Here is a 24,781-nt window from a genome sequence, read left to right as displayed (position 1 = left end):
TACAGTTGAACGCGTTATAATGGAAACGTCGATCGACCTTTCTGTCTTCGATTCGTGGACAATTCATGGACAAATACCAGCGATTGACACAACTGCTGACACAATGTATTTTGCGAATCGCAGGGACAAAGTTAGTCGGTGTATCGACGTGTTGCGCGATCGATCGTGTCGCGTAAAATCATTACTGACACGATGGACAAACAGGCGTTGATGTTTTCCTTTTTTCTCTTCTTTGCTTCACCCATCTCTGCCAGCGGTAATTATAAAGCAACGAATGTTTATATCTACGATTTTATTCGTGCTCTATATATTTTTCTCGAACGGTTGATCTTGGATCGAAAATAGATACGCGTAGAACGGAGCTGAGTTGCAGCGGTCGTGCTTATCGCAACGTGACCCTGACCGCTTATTATCCCGTTTTTGACAGCGACAACGAGTTTGACTATTTGGATGCTAGAACGAGGAAACTGAGGAACCTACAGGTTTGTTCTCGATCAGAATCAGTCTTCGTCGTCCTTATTTTTCCAACCAGTATGATCTTTGTTCTTTCGTTCTTCGTTGTATCGTTATATCGCGGAACATCGAATATACTAGTAACTATCCCGTTATTAAGGGAAACGATGATATGGTTACTCGTTTCGTTATAGGATTATCTGGATGGTCGTGCAGAATTTGTGACAGTCTCCATGGACCTCGATTCCGGGATACCATACGGCACAAAATTGTGCATTCCCGAATTAAACGAAAAATTCTTACGGCCAATTCCGCTTCAGGTATAATAGTAGATTTAAAGACTCGGCAGCCTGTCGCTCGTTGTGACACGGTCGCGTCATATTTTTCAGGCTAGAGACAAAAGCCGCTACAACGACGTTGGCACGAATTCGCCCGATTTCTCTCACGTGGACATTTGCGTTAGAACGGAGCAGGATACTTACGATAATTCGGTGAATGGCATCGTAACGCTTTACGTGAAATTGGCAGAAGAATGATTTCACGAAAATTACGAAGAATCGATAACACGCAACGATAGAACTGCGATGCGAACAACGTTTACTTCTCTTCGAAAACATGTACGATACAGCGTCTAAAATAAATCGATTATGCAACGATGCTTTCCGTCGAAGAATTATCAGATCGACGACCAGTGAGGCCACGTTTGAATCAATTGATAGAGACTGTCGCCTGGACAGGAAGTTGACGTCGTTTGTCGATGGCCGAGCAACGTATAGTTCTCTTGTATTTTCCCAAGCGTTACACCGTACTCGATCAAATCCTTAACTGCCTTTATCGCAGCCGCGCTTGGATTATGACCTGTGAATATTTCAACGATGATAAATCCCAGAAAAATTGTAATTCTACCGTTGTTGGATCGATTCTATTAAAAAAGACTCGACGACGACGACGACGACGGTAGAAGTTGCGATAAACGTCGTGTTACTTACCGAGACAACGACAAACTTACCAACAAAATTGCCAATCATGCAAATTCCGATGCTCTTCGAATTGTAAGGCGTGGAATGTGCACCGTGTTTACCCCATCCTCTTCCTTCGTAAATGTTTCCATCTTCGCCAACCAAAAAATTGTAACCTATGTCCTTCCAGCCTTTCTGGTTCATGTGATAGTTCTAAATGCATTGATAAAGCAAAGAAAATCGTTATATCGATTGGATAGGCAGCCTCCGTTGGATCAACGGTTCAAGGCTTTGGAAATTTTAATTCAGCCCCGAACCTGAGAAACGAAATTTCGAGAGTGGAAATTTGTTAATTAAATTTCAGCGTTGTCGATGCTAATCGTTAGTTCAAACTCTTCGTTCGACAAGCGGAAAAGACCGGTTCAATCACCTGAAAACTTCTCACTCTGGCTTGACAAATCGCTCGAGTCGTGCAACCATCACTCGCTGAATGATGAATTATAACGAACGGAGCAGGCTCCTCTGCGAGATTCCTAAGAGTTGACTTTGGTGCGTTGGCTCCCCATTCTGATCTTGATATTATACTTGGACGTACTAAATATTTGAAATTGAAAAATTCAATCGGATATCGGAAAGCGAAGTAGTGAAACAGTAGGTAATACCGACCGTTTCTCTTCAATGTCTTTTTATCAATTTGATAGATACGATAGACACGTTCGGTAACGATAACGATTTCTGTCGAAGGATCGGATCTAACTAAATTTTACGATCGTCGGATATTACCTTATTGTTAGTGGCTTATTCGCCAAGTCGGTGTCGTCGTATTGGCGTAAAAATAATTAATTAACATGTCCTCGAATCGTCAGCTACCGACTAAATGATGATAACGATAAGGCGACGATAAACGAACGTTCTTGACATTACGGGTCGATATGCTATAAGCAATAAGCGCGTTCTTGTTTCATATCGCTTATAAATTTTTTTTTTTTTTATAGAAACACGGATAAAAATGATCGGTGACTCGCACGAATATTACTTTATGTAGAACGAACGTCATACTCTACTTTTCTCAAGCAAGCCTAAGATAATTAAGCGGAATTTCGTTAGTAAGAACGTTCGTTCGACCAGATAGATTCGCTCGTTGAATCGAAATAAATATTTGTAGAACCAAACGAACTAAGAAAATCGATCATAGATTTCGATTGGAATCGAAATTCGGTGAAATAGCCAAATCTTCGAATAGGACTTGCGATCGAAAGAGCGTTATATAATTTGCTACGTTATATATCGACTTTGTGCAGGTTTTATATACCGAAACTTATTATCCATATTTTGCAATTGCTACTTCTTTTCGTCCGAGAAAAAGATCGTAATAGAGAAAAGAAGCACGAGGATGCTACAGAATCGCGAATATAAAATTTCCTCAAGTGGAAACGCTGAAACGATTCGAAGAACACGTCGAGATACTTGCACTATTAATCGGCGCTAAGCGACGACACGTTGCTTCGATTTTCAACGATTTTCAAGGAACAATACGTTACCAGGCGTCTTATGCACGGCACAAAACAACACTTGACAGTTGGCGAGTAGGAGAATCACCGCTATTAACTTTGTCATCTTCGTTCACAGAGATCTGCTAACATTGTGATAAATGCCGCAAATATATACGATGCGGATGGTTGGTATAATTTGTTGATCTTTGACCGTGTCAGTAAGAGGGGAGGATACTTCCCATCACGCGCTTAGACGTCTTTAACGAGTTAGCCGTACGTTTATCCATTTAGGGATCGATTTAAGGTTTGTCTCGTCAGTTTCGAAATAAAATACAATAAAAAAGAAAAATCGAAATAAAATAAAATAAATAGTACAACGGTATGGAATTAGGATTAAGTTCTCGGAGAATGTAAAAAAGTGTAGAGTACTTACGGCTCTTATAGGTGCTGATTCGTTGGTTTGAGATTCAAGTTATAATTTGTCGATTTAGCCAGGAGGGTTTTCCGTAGAGAGCGGTAAAAGAATCGTTTACATTCTCCGACAGACTATCGAACATAAATGCAGATCGATCGGAATTTACAGCCGGTAACGAGTATTCCAAGAATAAAATCAATTCGATGACGAAACTACTTTTGTACTATTCCTCGAAAGAACGGTTGAATCGCGATAAAGATACGGTCAATTTCTTCGATGCTTTTTATTCGATCTCGCGATTTTTAATACTATGCGACAAAGAAGTTAATTTTCCTGGATCCTAGGCCCATACGTTATAAAAACGAGAGAACGTAGCTTTTCGACAAAATTCAAATAACAAGCAAGACGACTTAATCTCCGATCAAGGTATCTCTCCGTATACGGAAACATGGCGAGCCACAAAGGTGAGAACGGCCAAAGCTTCGTCCCTTACGTGGACACGCGTGTTTCGCTTTATCTCGACAGTTTCGCATCGTCTGTTATTGGCTTTTGAAAAATTTCCATGAAAATTTCGTAACGAAACGAAACGATATCTCGATCTCGTTTAAATTGAACTTAGTTAAAAGCACGGATAATTACACGTTCTTAACGCGTAACTAGAATGCAAATGAGTTCCTAAAAAACTTACTTTCTCGGCGGAATGATCTTCTCGAATCATTTTCCTGTTTATGCTTATTCGTTTCGCCAGTTATGTCGTGGGAGATTTCAGGAAACGTGAAAGCGTATTGCTTTCTGGTAAATATGAAAAACAGTAAACTCGACCGAAGATCGATATGCTTTATTTCTTATGCCAATGCGAAAGATTACACGTCACATGATCCGTAGAGTTGTACCATATTATAAAATTCGACGAATCGATCTATAGAATGTATGTTTTTGCAATTATTTTGTACCAGAGTGAAAGAGTCAAGAAGCGAGAAAGAAGAATTATCTGTTATTAGTCAGTTGCGCGTTTAACATATCGTTTTGTTGTTATTTGTCGTATTAATACGCGGGAGAATAGCGGTAAAATTTAGTTCACGGTATATGACGATTAAGTTAGCTGACTCGAACGAAAGCGAGAAATAAATCGCAGTTAGCCGTGTATCGAAAACATTTATATCGCATCATCGTTAATTACATCTTTCTTCCATAGTACCATGTAAATGCTGTAAACTTCTTTAACGCGATGAAACACGCGATGAGACAAGATTTTGCGATCATTTATCATACGCGTCGAGCGTAAACTATATATATATATATATATATACGAAAAATATATTTTATTTCAAAAGCGCATTAGCTTTCTTTCTTCTTGCTCGCGATATTTTCATTCGTTCAACGGTAATCAACGACAATGTTGTTCAATGTTTCGGTATAGGATGGTCGGTCCAGCGTGGAAATTTCTGAACGTACTTGTAAAATTCATTGCCCGGACAGAGAGTATTCCTGGCTTGTCTATGTCCCAGCACGTGATAATCTTCGTTGATTTTGCCAAGGGATACTCCGTAACTGATCAAGGCGTTCACCGCCTTCAAAGCTACTTCGTTGGGAAGAATATCTGCAAAAATTATTATCGTTGCGTACACTTGGATCTACGAACTTGGTTTTATCCAAACAAGCCTATGATTTCTACTTTTTCCTACTTCGACTATTCGCTCGAGGCTGTTCTAGCATTGAAAATATACCTAATTAACACGGATCTCGATATAACGATCGCAAATACAAGAATCACGTTCGAGTATTTAACTGTTTCCTGTCGTAGAATTTCGACATTTTGTCCAACGTTGGAGTTTCCGATACGATAAGATCCGCTGAAACTATCCGTTTTGTCGTTTGTACGAAAAACAACGTGTATCGAGAGACCGCGGATTTCTATGTCAATTTATATTTTAACCAATCCAATGGAAATTTAAGCAGGAATTTGCTTGATAACCACGAAACGTAGCGACGAGTACTATACTGTACGCGCCGTACGCATTTTCCACTTAAAAATTTCGCATAGATGCACAGAAATCCGCGATCTACGTACGTAGCCGGCCGAATCATACGTCGTGATTCTTAATACGCTCGATTTATTTCGTTAAGAAGAAGCGGTTGTAGTTTTGTTCAAATCGCGTCACACTCACCGCTAAAATCACCGATAACACATATCCCGATGCTCTGAGTGTTGTAACCAGGTGCATGCGCCCCGACGTAATCCCAGCCTCGACCCTCGTAAACGTTCCCATCCTCGCCGATAACGAAGTTGTAACCGATATCGAACCACTGTCTATCGTCTATATGATAGTTTTGGTAACTCCTTACGATCTCGGAGCACGTTTTCTGATCGTAACAGTGTTTAGCCGTGCCTCCGTGATGAATGACCACGTAAGGTGTCGGCGTCGTTTCCAACGGCACTCGGTCGACCGGTGGCCTGGCTCGCCACTCCAGCCTGCTCACGATTTTTGGCACCGCTACGCAATTAACGTGCTTTTCAGTATTTCCATTTCCGTACCGAAACTCGCTCGAAACATCGGCGATACAGCACGGCGCGAGATTATCGGTAAAACGACACGACGATGCAAAGTCGTTGCTATTCTCTCTCTTGCTAGCTAGTTCCATGTCCATACGGGTATATTTGGATTTCGAGATTTCTTTCGTTTAAGTCGGCTCGCGATCCCCAAGTAAAATAGTACGGAAAACACGACGAAAAACAACAAAAAAAAAGAAAAAAAAAAAAGAAAAAAAGAACAGAACATCGCGACAAAAAAGTGATTTGATCTATTAAGAATTGTTGTTTATTTTGTTAAGCACTTGCACGTTTGAGTCGATGATTTATCGTATCGACGAGATCTTTCCTCTCGAAACTTTGCTTGATTCTTATTAGAAAAATAACTCGAAATAAAGAGATCGAGAACGGCTGCTTACCGATTTCGCTTTCGACATTAGTTTGGTAAAATGGCGATGCGAGGGTATTTTCGATCGAAGCGAGCAACGTGGAAACGTATATCGCGAACGCTAAAGAAATAGGCGACCCCATGACGGCTCGATACCGCGTTAGCTGGTAGTTAAAAGTCTAACTGAATGGGAATGACGAAAGAGCGTCGGTTTTTAAACGAAAAATTGTACGCGACCGGGAAGCCCCTCGGACGCATATGTTGGATCTTTTAATCCCTTCCTTTCTCTAGATAGTTGTATCATGAAACCAGTCGTTTCGAAAGCGAATTCGTTGGAGCCAATAAACGAAAAAGTACATCGATCCGTAATCTCTGATAGATAGAAAAATCTAAAAGATAAAGCAACGTGAAACGTTACCGCGATAAGATCGATCGCTCGATAATTGCATTTTTACTTACTATATACAACTGTATATACAACTTTCAATCCGACGATTCGCTGAAATATTTGACCAGTTGATACGAATTTGTCGTCGGCGATGCAGCTATTCTTCGCCAAACGCAAAATTTGTATTTAGTCGAATACGAGTAATAAATCGTACGATCTACGAGTTTGGAAGAGAAGCGACAAAAAGGAATATTCGATGAATTATGTACGAGTTTGGAAAATAAAGTAACGCAAAAAATAGCAACAATCGTATCGGAAAAATGTTGATTAACGTTGCAAATGGACTTTCGATCTGAGAATGATTTCGTAAACTATATCTACCGAAATTAGAAAGCATGCGAGTGACGAGTTTTTTTTCTACCAATTTATATCAAGGGAAAATAAATGTTTAATTAGAAAGAAAAAGAGCGCTCATCTAAGAGAGCGTGCGTATGTTTTTAAAAGAAGCTTTTCAAATATTGCTATAACTGATTTTCCCGCAGATGTCGCCGCCATCGTCGCAAAAATCGTTAAATTCGTCTGTTACTTTATCGGTATACGATACATGTATCGATCACGATAAATCGTCCATTTTCGTTCGTTTCCCTATCAACGTCTTCTATCTATCGAATCTATCTTTTCTTTTCTTTTTTTTTTTTTTTACGCGAAGAGGGGAAAACGAATTACGCTTACCCGATGACTCGTGCCACCGAGTTACGTGGGACTCGGCGAGATGGCAGCACCGTACTACAACCAAAAAACCCCTTCTCATTTTCGCTATTGAAACGATACTCGAGGTTCCGATTCTGCAACCATTATAACTACTACCGTTATATAGAATATATCTATTCGTATATTTCATATATTACGTTAAAGGTGATATACATGTGGGATAGTTATAGCTTTAGCCACCTTTAGCTATGTAACGTATCGCGTAACGATAATTAGAGTGCAACACCGTGATGAAAGCGAATATTTATTTACACGTATATACATAAATATCGTGATACGACGAAAATAGGTTTTAGGAGGAAATAACTTTCTCCATACATACGTTCCAATTGTCAGAAATTTGTCGAACCCTTCGTAGCATGTTGCTAGGAGATATAAGAGGATCGTGTATACTCGTTGATCGACTATCGAGCATGTTCGTTGCTCGAGGAGATTTTTGATGCACGCTATCGCGGCCATGTGGCAGTCACGATATGGAACGACACGAGTGGAACCGCGGCGAAATAGGAAGAGGACGATCGGTTCTCCACGATATTAAACCATATTAAATATCCGAGAACGAGGATTCGCTTCCGGAACTTTGGACCGAAACTTTGGAGCAAGCTGTATTAGTTAAAGCGTAAAGTTAAACGCGGAGACGCGATCGCTGTACAATCTTACGCTTCGATAAATATATAATAAAGAGAGAAAAGCGTGGATAAACGTTGATTTTTTCTTCTATTCTTGTGATTTGTCGACGGACGCGACCGAGATATCAACCAAAGTGACAAGTTGAGAGAATGCCGTTCGATATATTATTGTCCTAGAACAACGAACAAGGTAACGAGGAAACAGGAATATCTCTGATCGAAATTTCTCTCGGTTAACACGGTGTCGAACTTTCGAAAACTATTTTGAGATTACTTTAAGAAACATCGGAGAGGCAGAGATTAAACTTTTGAAAATCAAACCTTAAAACCCTTGAAAACAAGGGCCCGATTTATCTATCGATAAATGTTCGAGAATCCGTTTGAACGAATAAATAATCGTCGCTCTACGCAAAAGTCGCGAGAAACGATTCAATTTTTGCGTTCTCTTCGACCTACTCTTCGATTATAGTTACCTATATTCTATATAAATCTTAGGCTTGTACATTTTAAAGTACGATCTTTATCTTTACGTAGGATGAGACGAATGGCTCGTCGCTTGTCCTTTTTATCTCGAACGAGTAATCCAAAGTAAGTTATCTTGCTGCAATGGAAAATCGATGTTAATCGTTTTTAATCCTTAAATCGAATAAATCAATTGGATCAAAGTAGAAACGTAGAACGCATACCTGAAAGTAATCCTCGATTTCTTGAAGCGTGCGATTTTTCGTTTCCGGTAAAGCAACGTAAACGAATATTGCCTCCAAGAGGGCGGAAATGCCAAAAATTGCGAAAATTCCAGTAATGCCTACCGTGTCGCTTACCTGTTTTTTAACGATGCGAACGTTATTTGCAACAATTTCTAGCGATATTTCGTTCCTGTTATTAACAGTTTGTTACTTTTGGTTATCGAATATTATTATGCGTATACAAATAGAAATATTACGTTGCATAGGAACCGCTACGTGTCGAGTCGATCGTTTTTCTGCTCGTTGTCTAGGATTTTGTGAAAATTTCAAGAAAAATATATTTAAATATAGTCTCTCTTTGAGCCGACCGTTGTTCCCCGATGAATTTAGAAAGATCAAGCGTCCTTTCTACCGTAAACGGTATCGATGAAATTACACGAGTACATACTATAACTATAATCATTTTTTAATCTCTCGCGAACATTTCAAAAGCGTCGTTTACGTTCGAGTATCCTTGTTCGCTATATAAATATACCGTTAAGCTAATTGTATTATTAAGTTAAATCTTATATAATCGTGGACGTACCGCGGGGAAAGATTTCGTAACTATAAAGATGAATAAGTTGAAAAAGAAGAAATTGCAACCACCGCCAATTCCTCGAGCCCTTTGCGGAAGTAACTCGGCAACCATTAATCCTGGAAATGTCATCAATCCCATGGAGCTCACTGCCACGTAGACCAACAGAAAAATACCGACAACGTAAACCTGAAATATACGAATCTGATATAACAGATCACATCACTGCATAAATCTATAACGTTTAATGAACAATAAATATAAATAAATAAATGAAAATGTACGCTCACATCGATAGAAGATTCTTCCTGAATCAATAAATATGCCGCGAGGACCAAGGAAGCGAAGGCCGTGCCCACGGCAGAAAACATTCCTAGATATCTCCTATTTATTTTCAACAATAAAACACTCGCTATTGAACTAAACAAGACCCTAGTAATGGCCGTAATTACCGCTGCCAAATAGTTATTTATCCTGTCACCGCCTGCGTATAACAAAATAAATATAGATAATCAGAATTATGTAATTAATATAATAGTCGAACGTCGAATGTATAAAGTGTACGGGATAAAACCGATATCTTGAAATTTCATATATACGTCTTTCTTATTTTTTGTATCCATTACACTGTCCAACGAATAAAATTTCTTTCTATTTCCAGATCTACGATATCCGCCGGATCTGGACGATCCTTACAGAGTTGCTCGTTTCAAACGCAAAAATTCTCGCTCGACGCAAACACGAGGAACATTTATGCGAACGGATAAAAAGATTACGCGCAATTGCCTATACTTTTCGCCCGCTTTTTACGGTAGGTTGGAAAGCATTTTTCTCTTCGTATCGTTCGTATCGTCGAATATTCGTTTTTGAGACGAGAAACTCTATAACGATAGAACACGAACTCTGTAACGATGATCTTAACGATCGCCTATTAGATATTCTAGAACAAAATTCGAATCGATAGCGTTACGAAAGCATTTAACGATTTGCTTTACAGATTAAAAAGTTGTTAGTGTTTGGTATTTTCTATAAATCGTGTAGCTGTATATTAAATGCATAACGATTCCCTTTACCGATATCTTCGATGAGATTTACTGCATAGAAAACGATGACAAACGTCCCACTTATCAACTGAAGAATATTAAAGATATTGATGATCGTTAGCGGTTTCAAAACACTAGGATCGAGGAGCGTAGAAACGACGGAGGAAATTCGTCCGAGCCGTGAAGTCGTGGTCGTAGCCGTCCGTGCTAAGTCTGTTTTCATTCGAGCTTCCAATATTCTCATTTCGGCATCAACCTTTCGCAAATATAAACGTAATTTGTAAAAGTCAACTTTTCATCATAAATTCATCATCGGCTTACCGCGAGGGACGCGACACGTCACGTGGCGTGACATCGCGAAAAGTAAGATAAAGTCTGTCGAGAACTAAGTAATTGCAAATGACAAAAAATGACTAATTATTCGATTTTATAATCATTAAGGCGTTATTTGACCGTAAGAACGAATAGTTACCAGATAAAACATAAAACGACGTGGCTCTCGTTCGGTAGAAACCATTTCGCTGATAGGCTCGATTGCCGTATACGTATCTAATAATAGAGGGTCTTTTAAATGTCATTTTCCCAAATGGCAAACCGACGATATACTTTGCGAATACACTGATTATGACGACAAAACGAATTTCTTCGACTTTCGATAGACTCTCGATTCCGTGATTATTTTACAAAAATATCTGTACCTACGTATACATATTGTACTTACCTGTTGCACGTTACCTCCTCTCAACCACAGCAAGGCTTTTCTCGCCTTGTCAGGTTTCTTGCGTCTTACGAGCCAAGCAGGACTTTCCGGAATCAGGATTAACGCGATCAGCGCCGTTATGGGAAGAACAGCCCCGCAAAGGGCCACGATCTTCCACGTAAAACAAGCTCCTAACGCGTAAATGATGACAATACCGAGGCAATAAAAGGTGAGCGTACTTCCTGTCAGAAATCCACGAAGCGTCGAATCAGCCGTTTCACCCAGTAACACCTGTCGGACACCATTCCGAGATCAATGTCTCAAGATAGATGCGCTGCTAATCCTACGATTCTTAAATTAGCGAAATAATAACGAACGAAGAAGAGGAAGAAGAAAAAAAAGTGCAGATAGATTTGTACGGTAGATCGTACATTTACGTGACACGAATATGATAACTAATAGATTATACATATATGTATGTAACGTGGACAAAATATAAACAGAATCTAATAATAAGGCTAATCTATAAATAAAAAGTCATTGTATGTATTAAAGTTAATTATTAATGTACGAAAAATAAAATCAAATTGACCATCGAAGAATTTGGCTAAATGATGAAAAGTTTGTTACGCGATCGAAAAGAGAAACGATTAATACTTCCTACCTGAGCTGGTACTCCCATTAGGCCGACGCCAAAACCTAGTACAACTCTTCCTATCAAAAGGCAGGAAATGTTTTTAGCAAAACCTATGACGAACCATCCAACGAATAGCGGTACTGCCGCAAATTGTAAAGATCCACGTCTGCCAATCTCATCCAACAATGGGCCGGACACCAAAGATCCGACGGGTGTTGCTAGACTATGAACCGAAGCTGAAACATAAATAACAGAAATATATGCTTGAACGGAAAAGAAAAATTACATTTTTGCCGATTGCCGATGAGTCGGCACGTACTCTTCGATGCAGTGGACTTTAAGCCACAAAATAAGCGATTTAATCCTTATTAATTGATTCAAGTGACCGATCGAGTTACCGATTAAGTTAAATTATCGAAGCGAGTTCGACGAGAAACGAAGTAGCGGGCAATAGGAGAAATTCGTGTCCTACGCGGGATTTTCGCTTCGTCGCTGGTCCTCAGTTCTTCGAATTCCAAGCCGAGTGTAGTACAATCTTCGAATAACGAAACGACTCGTCTGCGAATACGGTGGGAACGATAAACCCGTGTACTAAAGTTCTGTACGCAAAATACAACAACGATCCCAAAGAACGATCCCAACGCTTCGTCAAGGTAGGGGAATGCAAAACAGGAGATTGGAGGGAAAGAATCCTGCAGGACTGCGGGAGACGCGTGGCAATGGTTCGTATTATTGGAGATTGCGATTTACCGTCTTGCTTCGTAGTATGTAAAGGCTCAAGATGTTACGAGATCTAGCTACTCTGTGTTATCAAGTATTATCGTACGTAATTGAGAATTATTATTTTGAAACAGGTAGATACCTATCCAGGATCCAAGTTGCCGATCGGCGTACATCGTACCATTTTCTTCAGCCAATTGCGGTAACAGAATCGCACTGTAACCGATTGGCATTCCTCCGCCGGTTAGTAGCAATAATACCGCACCGGATACCAAGCACTGAAACACGAAAAAGATGTTCAAAAATAAAGAACATCGAATGAAAAAGATCAAATGAAAAAAAAAAAAAAAGAATCAAAAACATTCAGGAAAATACAAAAGTATACTTTCAAAATGTTTTGCCACAACACCTTTGAATCTATTTCGTTCGATAGTTGCCAAATTCTCCAATTTCTATCTCTTCTAAATATTCTAAACTTGCAAAAATCGGAGAATTGGAAAAGGAGAAAAGATACGCGTTACCTAGATACTAACGCGTTTGAACAACTTTTTTGCTATACACGTGCACGTATAACCGGCAGTGATCGGCTCGGTTTTTGAGTTATAGGCAACGATATCGTATTAATGTATAGAATACTCGCCTCGCGATACATACATATGCATAGGAAACTTTATAACATATGCATGAACTTTATAACATATTTGAAAATCATCGAAATCCGAGGTGAATTCTTTTCTGTGAATACATATTTATCCAAACGAAACATTTTTCAAACAATCAAAAGTGATATTTGTTACTTGTTTTTTTACTTTCAAATGGACTCAAAGGTATCATGGAGGGTTTCATTGTTCTATTGTTATCGTATTATCATCAATAGCACAATAATACCTATCGATAGTATTTGTCAATACCGTTTCTTAATATACATATACATGTACGTGTACGTGTACGTGTACTGTTACGAGACTTTCCCTTGATTTCGGTATACAGGCAGATAAATTATTGCTATTATTATTTTTATTTACATTACTATCTCTTTAGTCAACTTAAATATGTATGTCACGGAGAACAGAAAATGACTTTGACTTGGAACTTGGAAGGAAATGCTGGTCGATAAATAATTACTTAGTATGTAAAACGGAGCAACTTTGTTCTTTCTTTAAAGACAGTGTCGTTTCGTACGTCTAATAGAGCGTACAACAATTTGATTTAATTGCAAATTAATTCGCCAACAAGAGAGAAAAGTATATTTATATCGTTCTTATCGTTCCAAGTTTTATCCGACCGTCGACTTTTCAAACTATTGCAAGATAATTCATTCTCTATACGTCGTACATTTTATTGATACTATGCGTTTATTAATGCACCTCACCTGTGCGAATATACCTTTGGAATTTGACGAGTAATATATTATGTCACATTTTTCGTCCAAAGTGCTATCTTTATCGTGAGTATTATTATTTTCAATGTCTTCGCAAACATTGCCAACCTGTATTATCTTTGCATCGTAATCGGCTGCATGGTATCCTAACATCGAACGGTGTTCTTCCCTAAAATAGCAGCATTTGACAAAGAAAGGAAAAAATCTTTTTAAATATACCATAATTTTTATTACATCGATGACATCGTCTTCCAGCCTTTTTCTTCAAGTAGCACAATTTTACATTTAGAAAATTACACGAGTTACAGCGTAATACACACATGTATGTATACTTATAGTTAGGCTACGTAATGCAGCTATACGCGTGAGCAAGAACCAGCGTTTGTCTTGACAATTTACTATTTACAAGAAAAACGCTGAAAACTAATAACATCAACACCCTGAATATAGAAAGAGGATGTCTCGGTTAGAAGATATCAACCGTAATATACGATAGACGAGTACGTTACGATGAATAAAAATAAAAAAGATGAATAGATAGAAAAGAGATAAAGATAAGTGCATGTAGGAATTGAAGCGTACACAAGCGTCATGTGTATGTACCTGGTGGCGAAACTTGCAATATTGAATTACAGTTAGATGCGACAAAATATAGAAATATACACGTACTTTGCGATATTTGATATATTACTCTGTATACTCGGTCTGTTGAAATATCGAATTAATTTTTACGTACGGTTATGATTTATGCGATGGTACGCTTGAACGTCCGTATAAGCATAAGAAACTTATTATTCTATAAACACAAGCACAGAGATATAAAGACAGACACATAGAGACATACGTGTATAGCATATACCTCTGTGAACAGTATGGGCACAAGCGACAAGATCAACGAATGCAATGAAAATTTATTACATATTCGTTGTAACGTAAACTAATGTTTCTACGATGATTGTTGCTCGAAATGCATAATACAGCGATTTAACATACCCATCTGGCTGCGCCATATCGAAGCTGGTTTAAACAAATTCAAACCGTTTAATATCGATCTTCGTCAATTCTCACGATCAGTCACTTCGCTGATTAATAATTCGATCACGTGATTTAACAACTTTGCGTTTTGTTGCTTCTTATTTGCCTTCTAATTTTCCTCAGTCTCTGATATGTTTGACTTGGCATGAAATAATATTTCGTTAATGGAAATCTTTGATATAAATGATGAAAATAGTGACTTTCGCTCAATAAGACACGTTTATTATGTAATGCATCGCATGAAAGTAATGTTGTCGACGTAGTCTTTGTGTTTTTGCTTCTGCGCGTTCTATGTATTTTGTGCATGTCGTAGGTGTTAGTTTCCAAGCTAATTGTAATTAAATATTTGGATAAAAGTCAGATGGAGTTTCAACGGACCGCTTTATTCAGCTTCTAGATTCTTCGTTCTAGATTCTCGATTCTAAATTCGTGATTCTACATTCTACGCTTATTGAACTCGCGCCGGATGACCTTTGATCGATGACGTTCCCCGTATACATATACATGTATATATATATATTTGAACGTTTACTTCAAATTTTTGCAATTTTTTTTTAACGAACGTGAAACCCATCTTGACTCTAGTACTTTAATAATTCTATCACTTTCCTTTCATAAGCGATTCAGATGCTGCTGATAAGCTTGTAGAATTGTTTCAACCTCTCCGATTTCGATGACTCGTAAATACGTTGTAAAGTTTAATATTTCAAACAACTTTTTCCTATACATATAACCGTCGATCTCTTAATCGAGCTTAGTTTGCGAGATGTTCTCTAAAGACTGTACATATCGCTGCAATGTATTTCTACCTATAGTTGTGCATCTATGGCTGCGTATGCGTCGCTATTGGTTGCCGGTCGCTTATCTTTCGTCCATAAACGGAAATCGAGCGAGCTTGAAGACTCCAAGCACAAAGCGCGTATGCGAAAATGTAAGAAATATCTGTTATAAGTGGTTTTCGATTTGGCACCGTCACGACGCTCCAAACACATCCGTAAAATAAAAACGATTATTCTTTTCGTAAAGTAATATCGTTTATTTATTATTTGTTATAACGTTTATCAATTATTCATTCGTCTACTATTCGTACGATCGGTCATTATTTCGCGCAAGCGTTACCGGCCGCCTCGCGACGACCGCGTTGCATAGTTTAACCAAAACCCGAAACCCGATACATTGATATTCGTTTTTGGTCGAATTACAAGTTACAACAGACGTTCCTCGCGATCTCGCGTATGCATTATATCGTTGTGCACGGGGGCTTTATGCTCGGCCGATCCTCCCTTGTAAATCGAATAAGCGGAGCGGCAGATAGAAAACGCGCAACTATAGGCAGAAATACACTGCATACGTGTAAATGTATATTCGCGCGTTTGCGATACAAAATCAAATACTAGGCGAGACCGATCGTTATACGTATAAAAAAAATGTTTGTTCGAAATGTTTGTTTCTCTAACATATTCAAAGATCATGGAAATCGATGCTGCTTAACGCTGTTTTTGCTTTTGAAATTGTAGCTCTTAATGAATGACAACTTTAACCTTAGAGATAATATTTGAAACGTACATGGTAATTATATAAGATTCACGAATTTTCTCAATGATAAATTTATTAATTAATCCAACGGATGACTATCAAGCGTGTTTGATCTAGATAATTATGGACTAGTGCGAAAGACCAGTTTTATCTGCAGCCTCTTATCTTGGATATTCTTCTGCCGTAGGATCCTTTTAAAAAAGAAAAAATATCTATGTATAAATGATATGTCTAACTGAATTCTTTCTCAAGGAGAGATAGAATCGCGATAAAGTATGCGAATTGGAAAAATGCGAATGGTCAAACTGTAGCGTATTTTTAACGTTAAGAAATCAAATATTTCCATCGTAGAAAAGATCTCTGTCTCTTTTAACTGTTGCTTATTACCACTTTACGAACGTACGCGTATATAATAGGGGCAACTCTATACGTTCCTTGAACATGCTATACCGATATATATGATGAAGAAATGTTAACGAAAGAATGATATATTTTGCCTGTGATTTGATAGAAAATAGATTTGTATTTTAAACGTTTATGTTTTAAAAATAACAATTATTATCACTTATTGTTAGAGGCAAAGTTTCAACTTCTTCATTCTCACACACCCATAGCTGCAACTTTTAGTACTTTTGCTTTCTCATCTTCATAGTAGTATTGTATTATATCTCGGGCAACGTTTATCCGTAATTGTAGAAATTTTCCAATTACTATGAGACGAGAAATGGAACATGGATAGTTTGATCGAGAGAGGTAAATTCGACTGTTTCGAAAAATAATTAACAAATTCGATAGTTCCACTGTGCGTACGTACGAAGCAGAAAACCGATACGGAACGGAAAAGCGACGAACGATAAGTAAACGATTCGTTAGACACGCACCGGGTCTCGTTTGCCTTGGATCACGTTGGCTCAACTGAATGAAACATTCCACCATACGCGCTCTTATAAGCCACTTACTTCGATTAAATCCCTTTCTCGGCGTTCATCGTGGGCACACTAGACGGCAGAGCGACCATTATCTCTAAGTGGCTTACCTTTAGCAGGAAATATCCGGTCAGAAGAGATCAGTTTCAACTAAGATCAAAGGAATGGCGGTGATTTTATATGAAACGATAAGACGAAAAAATAAAATAACCTTTTTCCATTCGCACTTTCATACGGATCTCTCTTTTCTCTATACGTACGCTTGTTGATAGCCGGCAGTTGTTTTATCGTATTTTACATGCTTTCGAATAAGAACCTACGCAAACCTGATCGATCACGACAGAAACTGTCCGTCATTGAAATAAAGTATGATTTTATGCGGCCATCAAAAATGAACCATCAGATGCCGAGTTTATTCGTCTGATGTTCAATAACCTTGACCCGATATTCGAATAACTGACTAGCAAGGCTAACGACTCAACTTGACCGATTACATTAAGGCTACTTCGTACTCGCGGTCAACCGTATAAACGATCTTTTGTTTTTTTTTTTTTTTTTTTTTTTTTTTTTTCATAGAAAATGACTGACTGTGTACACTTTATATACGTATTTATGACTCAAGATTTGATCTAACATTCCCAATTTGTATAATATAAAACACCTAGGTATAGAAAATATTAGGCTCTAGAAGGTGAAAGGCGTTTATAAACATACCCTCTGCGATTCATTTTCAGAATCTTTGATTTTATTCACCCTGAATGATTTACTATATCACACTGAAAATGTTTATACGCACATACAGTTTTATCTCGTTCGATCGCTGCTCTTTTCATTTTCTTTATACATATAATCCTGGAAATTTATAACGATGTACGATTACTCTTGAATTTAGAGCTTCTTTTATAATTAATAGGCTCTTATTATTGCCAAAAACTCTTCCATTCTTACGTGAAAAACGATTCAAAGCGGAAAGGGAATTTTCAACGATGAAATTAAAAGATGATAATATCGATTGATTCGATAATTTTCGAATATGTTGCAAAGTTCAATATTTTAGACAGTTGAGTGAAAGAACGTGTAGAAACGTTAACTACCCTCTAATTTCGATGATTTGAGTAACTTTTTCCTATAAACATAAAAGGTGAACTCGCTCGGTTTTCAAGATATTCGCGAAGATTGACGTTAAACGTCCATAAGTGGGAGAATTGCAGGAAGTAGGAAAATTGAAATATATGGACTACATTTTCAGTAGGAGCGGCAGAAATACGAGGCGTCTGAAACAGGATTGATAAGGAAAGGAAACTTAGCTGTAAGCCAGATTTGGTGAATCGGGGAGAGACTGTTCTGGGATGATTATATAAGAAGAATAAGTTTAGTTGATAGTTTAGCCAAATGTGCGATATCTTATAGATCTTATGGAGAAAGCACCTAGAGAGGATTCTATGAAATTATCTAAAGCGCGACGTTAGTATTGGATCGATATAAACGCCGGACCACCTGCTATTACAAGAAATCAAAAGATAGAGATTGAGAATATGCTGAGCTATGCAAGTGCCATTAAATTTGAAGTAAGAGCCGAAAAGGCGAGAGGAAGGACTCTAGCCAAGGGGACTATAAGAGAAGGAAGAAAGGAATTGAGGAAGACAGATAGCGAGAAAAATAACGGGAGAAATGTGTAGAAAGGTGTGGATAACGCAAGTAAGGAATACGATATTTGGAGAGAATGTGTGCTTAGGAAAAGGGACGAGGAAGAGCAGCTACGAACAAGCAGCGACAAGAACAATTCAATAGAATAGCGAATTGTAGGTATAAAGATTAAAGATCAGAAGCGTTACTAAGGTATTTATTTAATAAGGCAAGCAAGGGAAACCAAAGACTAGTAGCTAGAGCGGAGTGCGGAAATTTGAAGGAAGAAGGATCTGGTATTATGCAGAACTCGCAGTACGTCTGTTACGTGGAGATCGGAAAGGATCGTTAGAGTAGTACGGTGAAATTAAAAGAAAGAATATATAGGATGTTCGATTACAGGTGTCAGGAAATTTAAAGGGTGATTTTTGAAGCCAAAATAACGCGATTAAAATTCGGCCAAAATATCCCTGCACGCGAGCAAACCTCCTTACACGAACGAAAAACCGAATGACACACGGGCGGCAGCTTGGTACAATACTTACTCGTACAAGTCGTACGAAAAGAAGACCGTGATATTTAGAGACGTAAACGGCTCGGCGCGACATTTTGCAAAAGAAAGTTTTTTGCAAAAGGCTGTTTGACTTTACGTTAAATTCGTTTTAAGATCCAGCGTTGCGAGATTGTTTTTCTAATTTTTTCCGTTAGCGTTGCGTTAATAAATTATCGCCTTCTTATACGTAGTGTTGCGTTTGTGAAATGCCCAAATTCCTTCCACTGCGACTGTGGAAATCTGTTCCTGTTCCTCGATCACCTCCTGATTCAGCTGATACAATTGCACAGAGGCGATCGAGCACCAGCAGCTTCGTACATGACCGTAATTCCACATCTTGATATTGGCGTTGCGTATATCGAAACATGAGTGCACGGATTAGTATCTATTAGCGTTGCGTGAACAATTATAACACTTCACTGCGGTGTATATTTTCGCGAATTTTCACGGTTTTTTCCTTTTCGTTTCCTTTTTGTCGGTAGTAAATTTAAATAACATTGCACGTGTGATAAAGCACTCTTCGCTTGTATTTATATCTTGTAGTTATGGACTTGATAAATTAGCGTTGCGAAACACATAAATGTCCCACTCATTCACAATTTGTTTAGGATTCTATCGAGCGAGTTGCCCTTCTGGCTATTGGATCCATTTCCTTTTCAGCATCCTTTTCAGCGTTTATTAATGGAAATATCGTTGAACGATATATCTATCTGTTCGATGCTGATGAATATTTTCAATTTGTTATTACAGTACTTAAAATTACTATAAATGGTTTTATTTCGTAATTATATGTATATCGCATTTCAGGAAAAATGAGAAGCGATACATTAATATATTTGATTTACTTTAATTTAATATGATATGAATAACTTTCTAGCAGACGTAAAAAAAGGACAAAGTAGTGATAATGAAGTTAATAACATTTTGTAGAGTGGAGTATTAATTTATTTGAAATATTATAACGTTGATTATATGTTATAATATTTATTCACATTTATTTTACTTTTGTTTTACAGTGTTTCTGATGACTTTATTTAAATAGATTTAGATCTCGTGGTTAACGAGAAACCAGAATTATGCTTCATCAATATCATTATCATATATGATGTTCGTTCAATTTGTGCTTTTAATTTCACAGATAACAAATTTCATCGTTTCTTTTTCTGTTTTTACTTCTCGCTGTGAAATCTGATCTAATTTAACCATCTCTATGAAACAAGATCTAAATATCGTACATGAAATATTAAGATATAATTTATATATCCTTTAATCAAATAAAAGCTCTCCAAACAAATTAACAAATTAATTTCGTAGTATTGTTATTATTATTATTACTATTACTAGTATCGTATAGTAATATTATTTCATTTAACTGGTATATCTGTAAACATAATTCTTAAAATGATAATTAAATAATAAATATCTGTATATTTTTATTTCTCCATGTACTTTTTTTAATGGAAACTAAAAAATTTCTCAGTTTTATATGCTATAGTAACATTGATAGCATTGAATATTATTTTATTAACACAATTGTAAAGGTTACGAAAGTATATATTCGATTTATTTTGCAGAAAATATAACAACTAGTGTCTCGTGTTAATAAAATGTATTGTTTTTTAAGCATGAGGATTACGGAATTTCTCCCCTGCATATTTGGCAGCCGCACCCAATTCTTCTTCAATACGAAGAATCTGATTGTACTTTGCCAAACGTTCTGAACGACAAGGTGCACCCGTTTTGATCTGACCAGTCGATAGACCAACGACTAAATCAGCTATGAACGTATCTTCTGTTTCTCCGGAACGATGAGACACCATTGTACCCCATCCAGCGCTTTTAGCAAGTTTATGGGCATTAATTGATTCTGTGACAGTGCCTATTTGATTGACTTTTAGTAACAGACAGTTGCAAGCCTTCTTCTCAATAGCCGTTTTAATTCTGTAACGTGTAATAGGTTTACAATGAAATTATTGTCTATGAACATGAAAATTCGTCTTTCAACGAATGTAATTACTTCTTAAAATTTACAAGTTATCAATTTAATGCTACAAATAACTTTATAGGATAAATAATTAATTCGATATTTCGAGTTATCGAAAATCGAAATTTGATGAACTTGTAATTTCATAAGAAATCGGAAATAATTTAATTTAAAGATTTTACCTTTCAGGATTTGTAACGGTAAGGTCATCGCCCACAATTTGAATAGGAGTGGAGGATGTCATAGAAGTCCACGAGTTCCAGTCGTCTTGGTCAAATGGATCTTCGATCGATACAATCGGGAATTCCTTAACGAATTCCAAATATAGGTTCTTCAAAGCTTGTGGTTCCAAATATGTATTTGGATCAGACTTTTCATTCTTAAAATCTAAATCATATTTCCCATTTTTATGAAATTCAGATGCAGCAACATCCATACCAATCTTGATTTTGCCTTCGTATCCAGCAACCTACGTTGTACAATAATTATGAATAATCATTTCAATAACTATTTCAATAACATTTAACTTAATAAAATAACAAAATCGAACGTAAACTGTACCTCGCAAGGACACTTCTTGCGTAAGTTCATTAGTAAGAAAATATTTTCCTTTTAAAGAGAAAAATACTTACTTTAATGGCATCTATGATCAGATTTAAAGCTTCTTTGTTCTCTAAAATATTTGGAGCGAAGCCACCTTCGTCACCAACGGCAGTAGCATCAAGGCCAAACTTCTTTTTAATACCAGCCTTCAAATGGTGGTAAACTTCAGTACCCATTTTCATGGCTTCGGTGAAATTAGCAGCACCAGTAGGTAGAATCATGAACTCCTGCATTGCCAATTTGTTTCCAGCATGTGAGCCTCCGTTAATAACATTAAAAGCTGGTACTGGCAAAATAATATTGGCATTTCCTGCCAATTCCGCGATATATCTGTAATTTACAGAACAATGTACAAAATTACCTATTGTATGTCGAATGTAAAAGCTGCGATATTTGTATCAGATACGTAATATAAAATTTCGTTCATCTTGTATTATTTGAAAAAGTTGTATCAAATTTAAAATTTGTTTATACATTATACACACTTACTTATATAAAGGAATCCCTTTCTTAGCAGCTCCTGCTTTACAAACTGCCAAAGAAACACCCAAAAGTGCATTGGCACCAAGTTTTGACTTATTCGGTGTACCATCGAGTTTCAATAGAAGGTTATCGATATCAGTTTGTTGCGTGACTTCCAAATTTGACTAGGTAACGAATATTTTTATATCGATTAGTTAATAAATTCAAATGTTTCTATTGTTCTAAATGTGTTTAAAAAATTGACAGATTTTGATAAATCTACGTAAAATTGAAAGAAGTTATGTATGCTACATATTATGCATAAACGCTGAACGCTCAATACCTTCAACAATTCAGGTGTGATGATATTATTAATATTCTCTACAGCTTTAAAAACAGATTTCCCATGATACTTAGATTTATCATTATCTCGAAGTTCTAAAGCTTCATGAACACCGGTGGAAGCACCTGATGGTACTTCAGCCCTAAACAGCCCATTGTCTGATACAAGATCAACCTATAAATAAAATATATAAAAGATAATAAGAACAACTTACGTGTAGTCTTAATTATTACATAATGCATTATAATATAAAATGTTGCATGCATATAATTGGAAATTAGGAATATATATTAAAATTATACCAATATTCGGTATAAGTTACATAATATACACTTGTCAATCTATGATTTATAATTTATCATACTTTCAGAACAAAAATCATTATATACCAAAACAAATCTTTGTTTTATATGCAGTAATATTACATTTAGAATAAAATTTAATCTGTTTAGGAATTAACATTTTCTTGTAATCTTACCTCTACAGTAGGATTACCACGAGAGTCAAAAATTTGACGTGCCTTGATGCTTTTGATTGGCATTTTCCTACTGTAATTAGTACTGTATTTACTGATTAGAAGCCTGAAACAAAAATATTTAACAATAACAAAACACTGATTCTAAATGTTGAAAAATTATTAAATACAGACCATTTAACACGAGAAGGTGGTACAATCTAACTTTCATATTACATGTCAGTTACTAATAGTTTCAAGGATAAATAATCTTTCCTTAATATTAACATCTAATTGTCTTTAAGTTTAAGCATTTTAAATATTTTTCGACAAAATATGTGTGAAATTGAAATACCGGTAGGCAAGCTTGCCTTGGAAATAATATAGTGTTTGACCTTGACAAGGTCACTGGAAGAAGTTTAAAAATCTGAACAATCAAGTTAATAGTTGTTTGATTTCTAAAATGGTACATCTTCCAAAATTAAGTATAATGTACTCGAACTATCACATATAATGACCTTATGATGAAACTTGGGCACTTAATGCACTCGGCACGTATCAAAACCATTTCTTTTTTCTTTTCTTTTTTTGTTTTATGAATTTAAGAAACAAAACACTATACAAATCAAATCTTGATATTTCATACAGTGTCTAGAAATTCTTGTAGATACAATTTCTTACTCATGCTGTAAAACTGAAGAAAATATGGCTCACCTACTGCAACGTATGACAATCCTCTTCAAGTGTTCGAAGTAGAATGATACTGTCCTACAGTTGACCTCAAATTACGATGGTAGCTCTCCTATCGATTCTGATCCCGTCACGTATGAATTACGGAAGCGTTGAAACTAAAAGTTTCTCAACAACCTAGACTACTGAGAATATGATAAAATCTACGTACATATATATACATATAAGCAGGTATAAGATATGGAAACAGAATCTTAAAGTTTTAATTGAATATAATTTGTCATGATAAAATAACGAAAATTGCGTAATCTAAATGTATGATTTTATCGTTTCATTAATGATTTACTATCTTTGTATTGCATTGTTCATAAGCGCGCGAATTTGTAAAACTGCTAAAATAACTCTTAAAAATTGCAAGCTTTATATGCGCACAGAATTTTATTTATTACGCACAGAATCTTTGTAATGATGAAACTATTTAGTTTTAAATATTATTATTATATAATATGCTATATGATATTGGAAATAAATTCACCATTGTATGAAAAAACCAAAAGTGCTATGTAGAAATATTATTTATCATACTTTCAAAATAAATAGGACTTGTACAAGAATAGAAATTTATAGATAAATAAATTTATTTCAATCTGAATGAATGACTATAAAAGAAAAATATATTATATAAAACATATAAATAATATACTTTACTTATTTATATATATATTATATTTATTATTTTTTTAATATTTGTAACGTCGTAAATTTTATAATCATATTATATTATATATCATATTATATG

General features: G+C 36.4%; 4 protein-coding genes across 5 annotated transcripts; 1 reads left to right on the top strand and 3 right to left on the bottom strand.

Moving 5' to 3' along the window:
* Positions 1 to 14: 14 nt before the first annotated feature.
* Positions 15 to 1,312, top strand: LOC139991646 (uncharacterized). Its single transcript, XM_072011893.1, has 4 exons — positions 15 to 256; positions 346 to 482; positions 648 to 773; positions 843 to 1,312. The coding sequence occupies exons 1-4, from the start codon at positions 193 to 195 to the stop codon at positions 987 to 989; spliced, it is 474 nt and encodes a 157-aa protein (XP_071867994.1). The 5' UTR covers positions 15 to 192; the 3' UTR covers positions 990 to 1,312.
* On the bottom strand, positions 1,034 to 6,504 carry LOC139991678 (peptidoglycan recognition protein 3-like). The gene is given in 7 exon segments (XM_072011940.1): positions 1,034 to 1,311; positions 1,463 to 1,625; positions 1,843 to 2,006; positions 2,283 to 2,347; positions 4,713 to 4,920; positions 5,489 to 5,815; positions 6,270 to 6,504. Coding segments are annotated over 7 exon segments (1,221 nt in total). The 5' UTR covers positions 6,382 to 6,504; the 3' UTR covers positions 1,034 to 1,129.
* A 1,374-nt stretch (positions 6,505 to 7,878) lies between these two features.
* On the bottom strand, positions 7,879 to 17,269 carry LOC139991644 (facilitated trehalose transporter Tret1). 2 transcript variants are annotated; one of them, XM_072011891.1, is made up of 12 exons: positions 16,950 to 17,269; positions 14,764 to 14,944; positions 13,762 to 13,939; positions 12,532 to 12,667; positions 11,697 to 11,905; positions 11,054 to 11,323; positions 10,363 to 10,588; positions 9,580 to 9,773; positions 9,299 to 9,478; positions 8,713 to 8,847; positions 8,277 to 8,627; positions 7,879 to 8,239 (listed from the first exon to the last, which is right to left on the bottom strand). In XM_072011891.1, exons 2-11 carry the CDS (start codon positions 14,778 to 14,780, stop codon positions 8,592 to 8,594), a joined length of 1,581 nt encoding a protein of 526 aa, XP_071867992.1. In that variant the 5' UTR covers positions 14,781 to 14,944; positions 16,950 to 17,269; the 3' UTR covers positions 7,879 to 8,239; positions 8,277 to 8,591. The 2 variants fall into 2 exon arrangements, with proteins under 2 accessions (XP_071867992.1, XP_071867993.1); XM_072011892.1 differs by lacking the exons at positions 13,762 to 13,939; positions 16,950 to 17,269 and having other exon boundaries at positions 14,764 to 15,133.
* Positions 17,270 to 20,866: 3,597 nt separating this feature from the next.
* Eno (alpha-enolase) lies at positions 20,867 to 24,166 on the bottom strand. The gene is made up of 7 exons (XM_072011362.1): positions 24,007 to 24,166; positions 23,317 to 23,419; positions 22,839 to 23,012; positions 22,523 to 22,680; positions 22,063 to 22,363; positions 21,613 to 21,899; positions 20,867 to 21,387 (listed from the first exon to the last, which is right to left on the bottom strand). The coding sequence occupies exons 2-7, from the start codon at positions 23,377 to 23,379 to the stop codon at positions 21,066 to 21,068; spliced, it is 1,305 nt and encodes a 434-aa protein (XP_071867463.1). The 5' UTR covers positions 23,380 to 23,419; positions 24,007 to 24,166; the 3' UTR covers positions 20,867 to 21,065.
* Between the last annotated feature and the right edge of the window lie 615 nt (positions 24,167 to 24,781).

Source organism: Bombus fervidus, chromosome 10, assembly GCF_041682495.2.
Source record: "Bombus fervidus isolate BK054 chromosome 10, iyBomFerv1, whole genome shotgun sequence".
NCBI lineage: Eukaryota > Metazoa > Arthropoda > Insecta > Hymenoptera > Apidae > Bombus > Bombus fervidus.
The sequence above is the reverse complement of the archived record's forward strand: the minus strand, read 5'-3'. Positions and strand labels throughout refer to the sequence as shown.

Coding starts and splice junctions, on each gene's coding strand:
- LOC139991646 (XM_072011893.1), top strand. CDS start 193: ATGGACAAACAGGCGTTGATGTTTTCCTTTTTTCTCTTCTTTGCTTCA. Junction 257..345: donor TTCACCCATCTCTGCCAGCG/GTAATTATAAAG, acceptor GATCGAAAATAG/ATACGCGTAGAACGGAGCTG. Junction 483..647: donor GGAAACTGAGGAACCTACAG/GTTTGTTCTCGA, acceptor GTTTCGTTATAG/GATTATCTGGATGGTCGTGC.
- Eno (XM_072011362.1), bottom strand. CDS start 23,379: ATGCCAATCAAAAGCATCAAGGCACGTCAAATTTTTGACTCTCGTGGT. Junction 22,681..22,838: donor TCACACCTGAATTGTTGAAG/GTATTGAGCGTT, acceptor TTCGTTACCTAG/TCAAATTTGGAAGTCACGCA. Junction 21,388..21,612: donor ACCGTTACAAATCCTGAAAG/GTAAAATCTTTA, acceptor TACACGTTACAG/AATTAAAACGGCTATTGAGA.
- LOC139991644 (XM_072011891.1), bottom strand. Junction 9,774..10,362: donor AAATCTCATCGAAGATATCG/GTAAAGGGAATC, acceptor TGTTATACGCAG/GCGGTGACAGGATAAATAAC. Junction 8,628..8,712: donor AAATCGAGGATTACTTTCAG/GTATGCGTTCTA, acceptor TTTCCATTGCAG/CAAGATAACTTACTTTGGAT.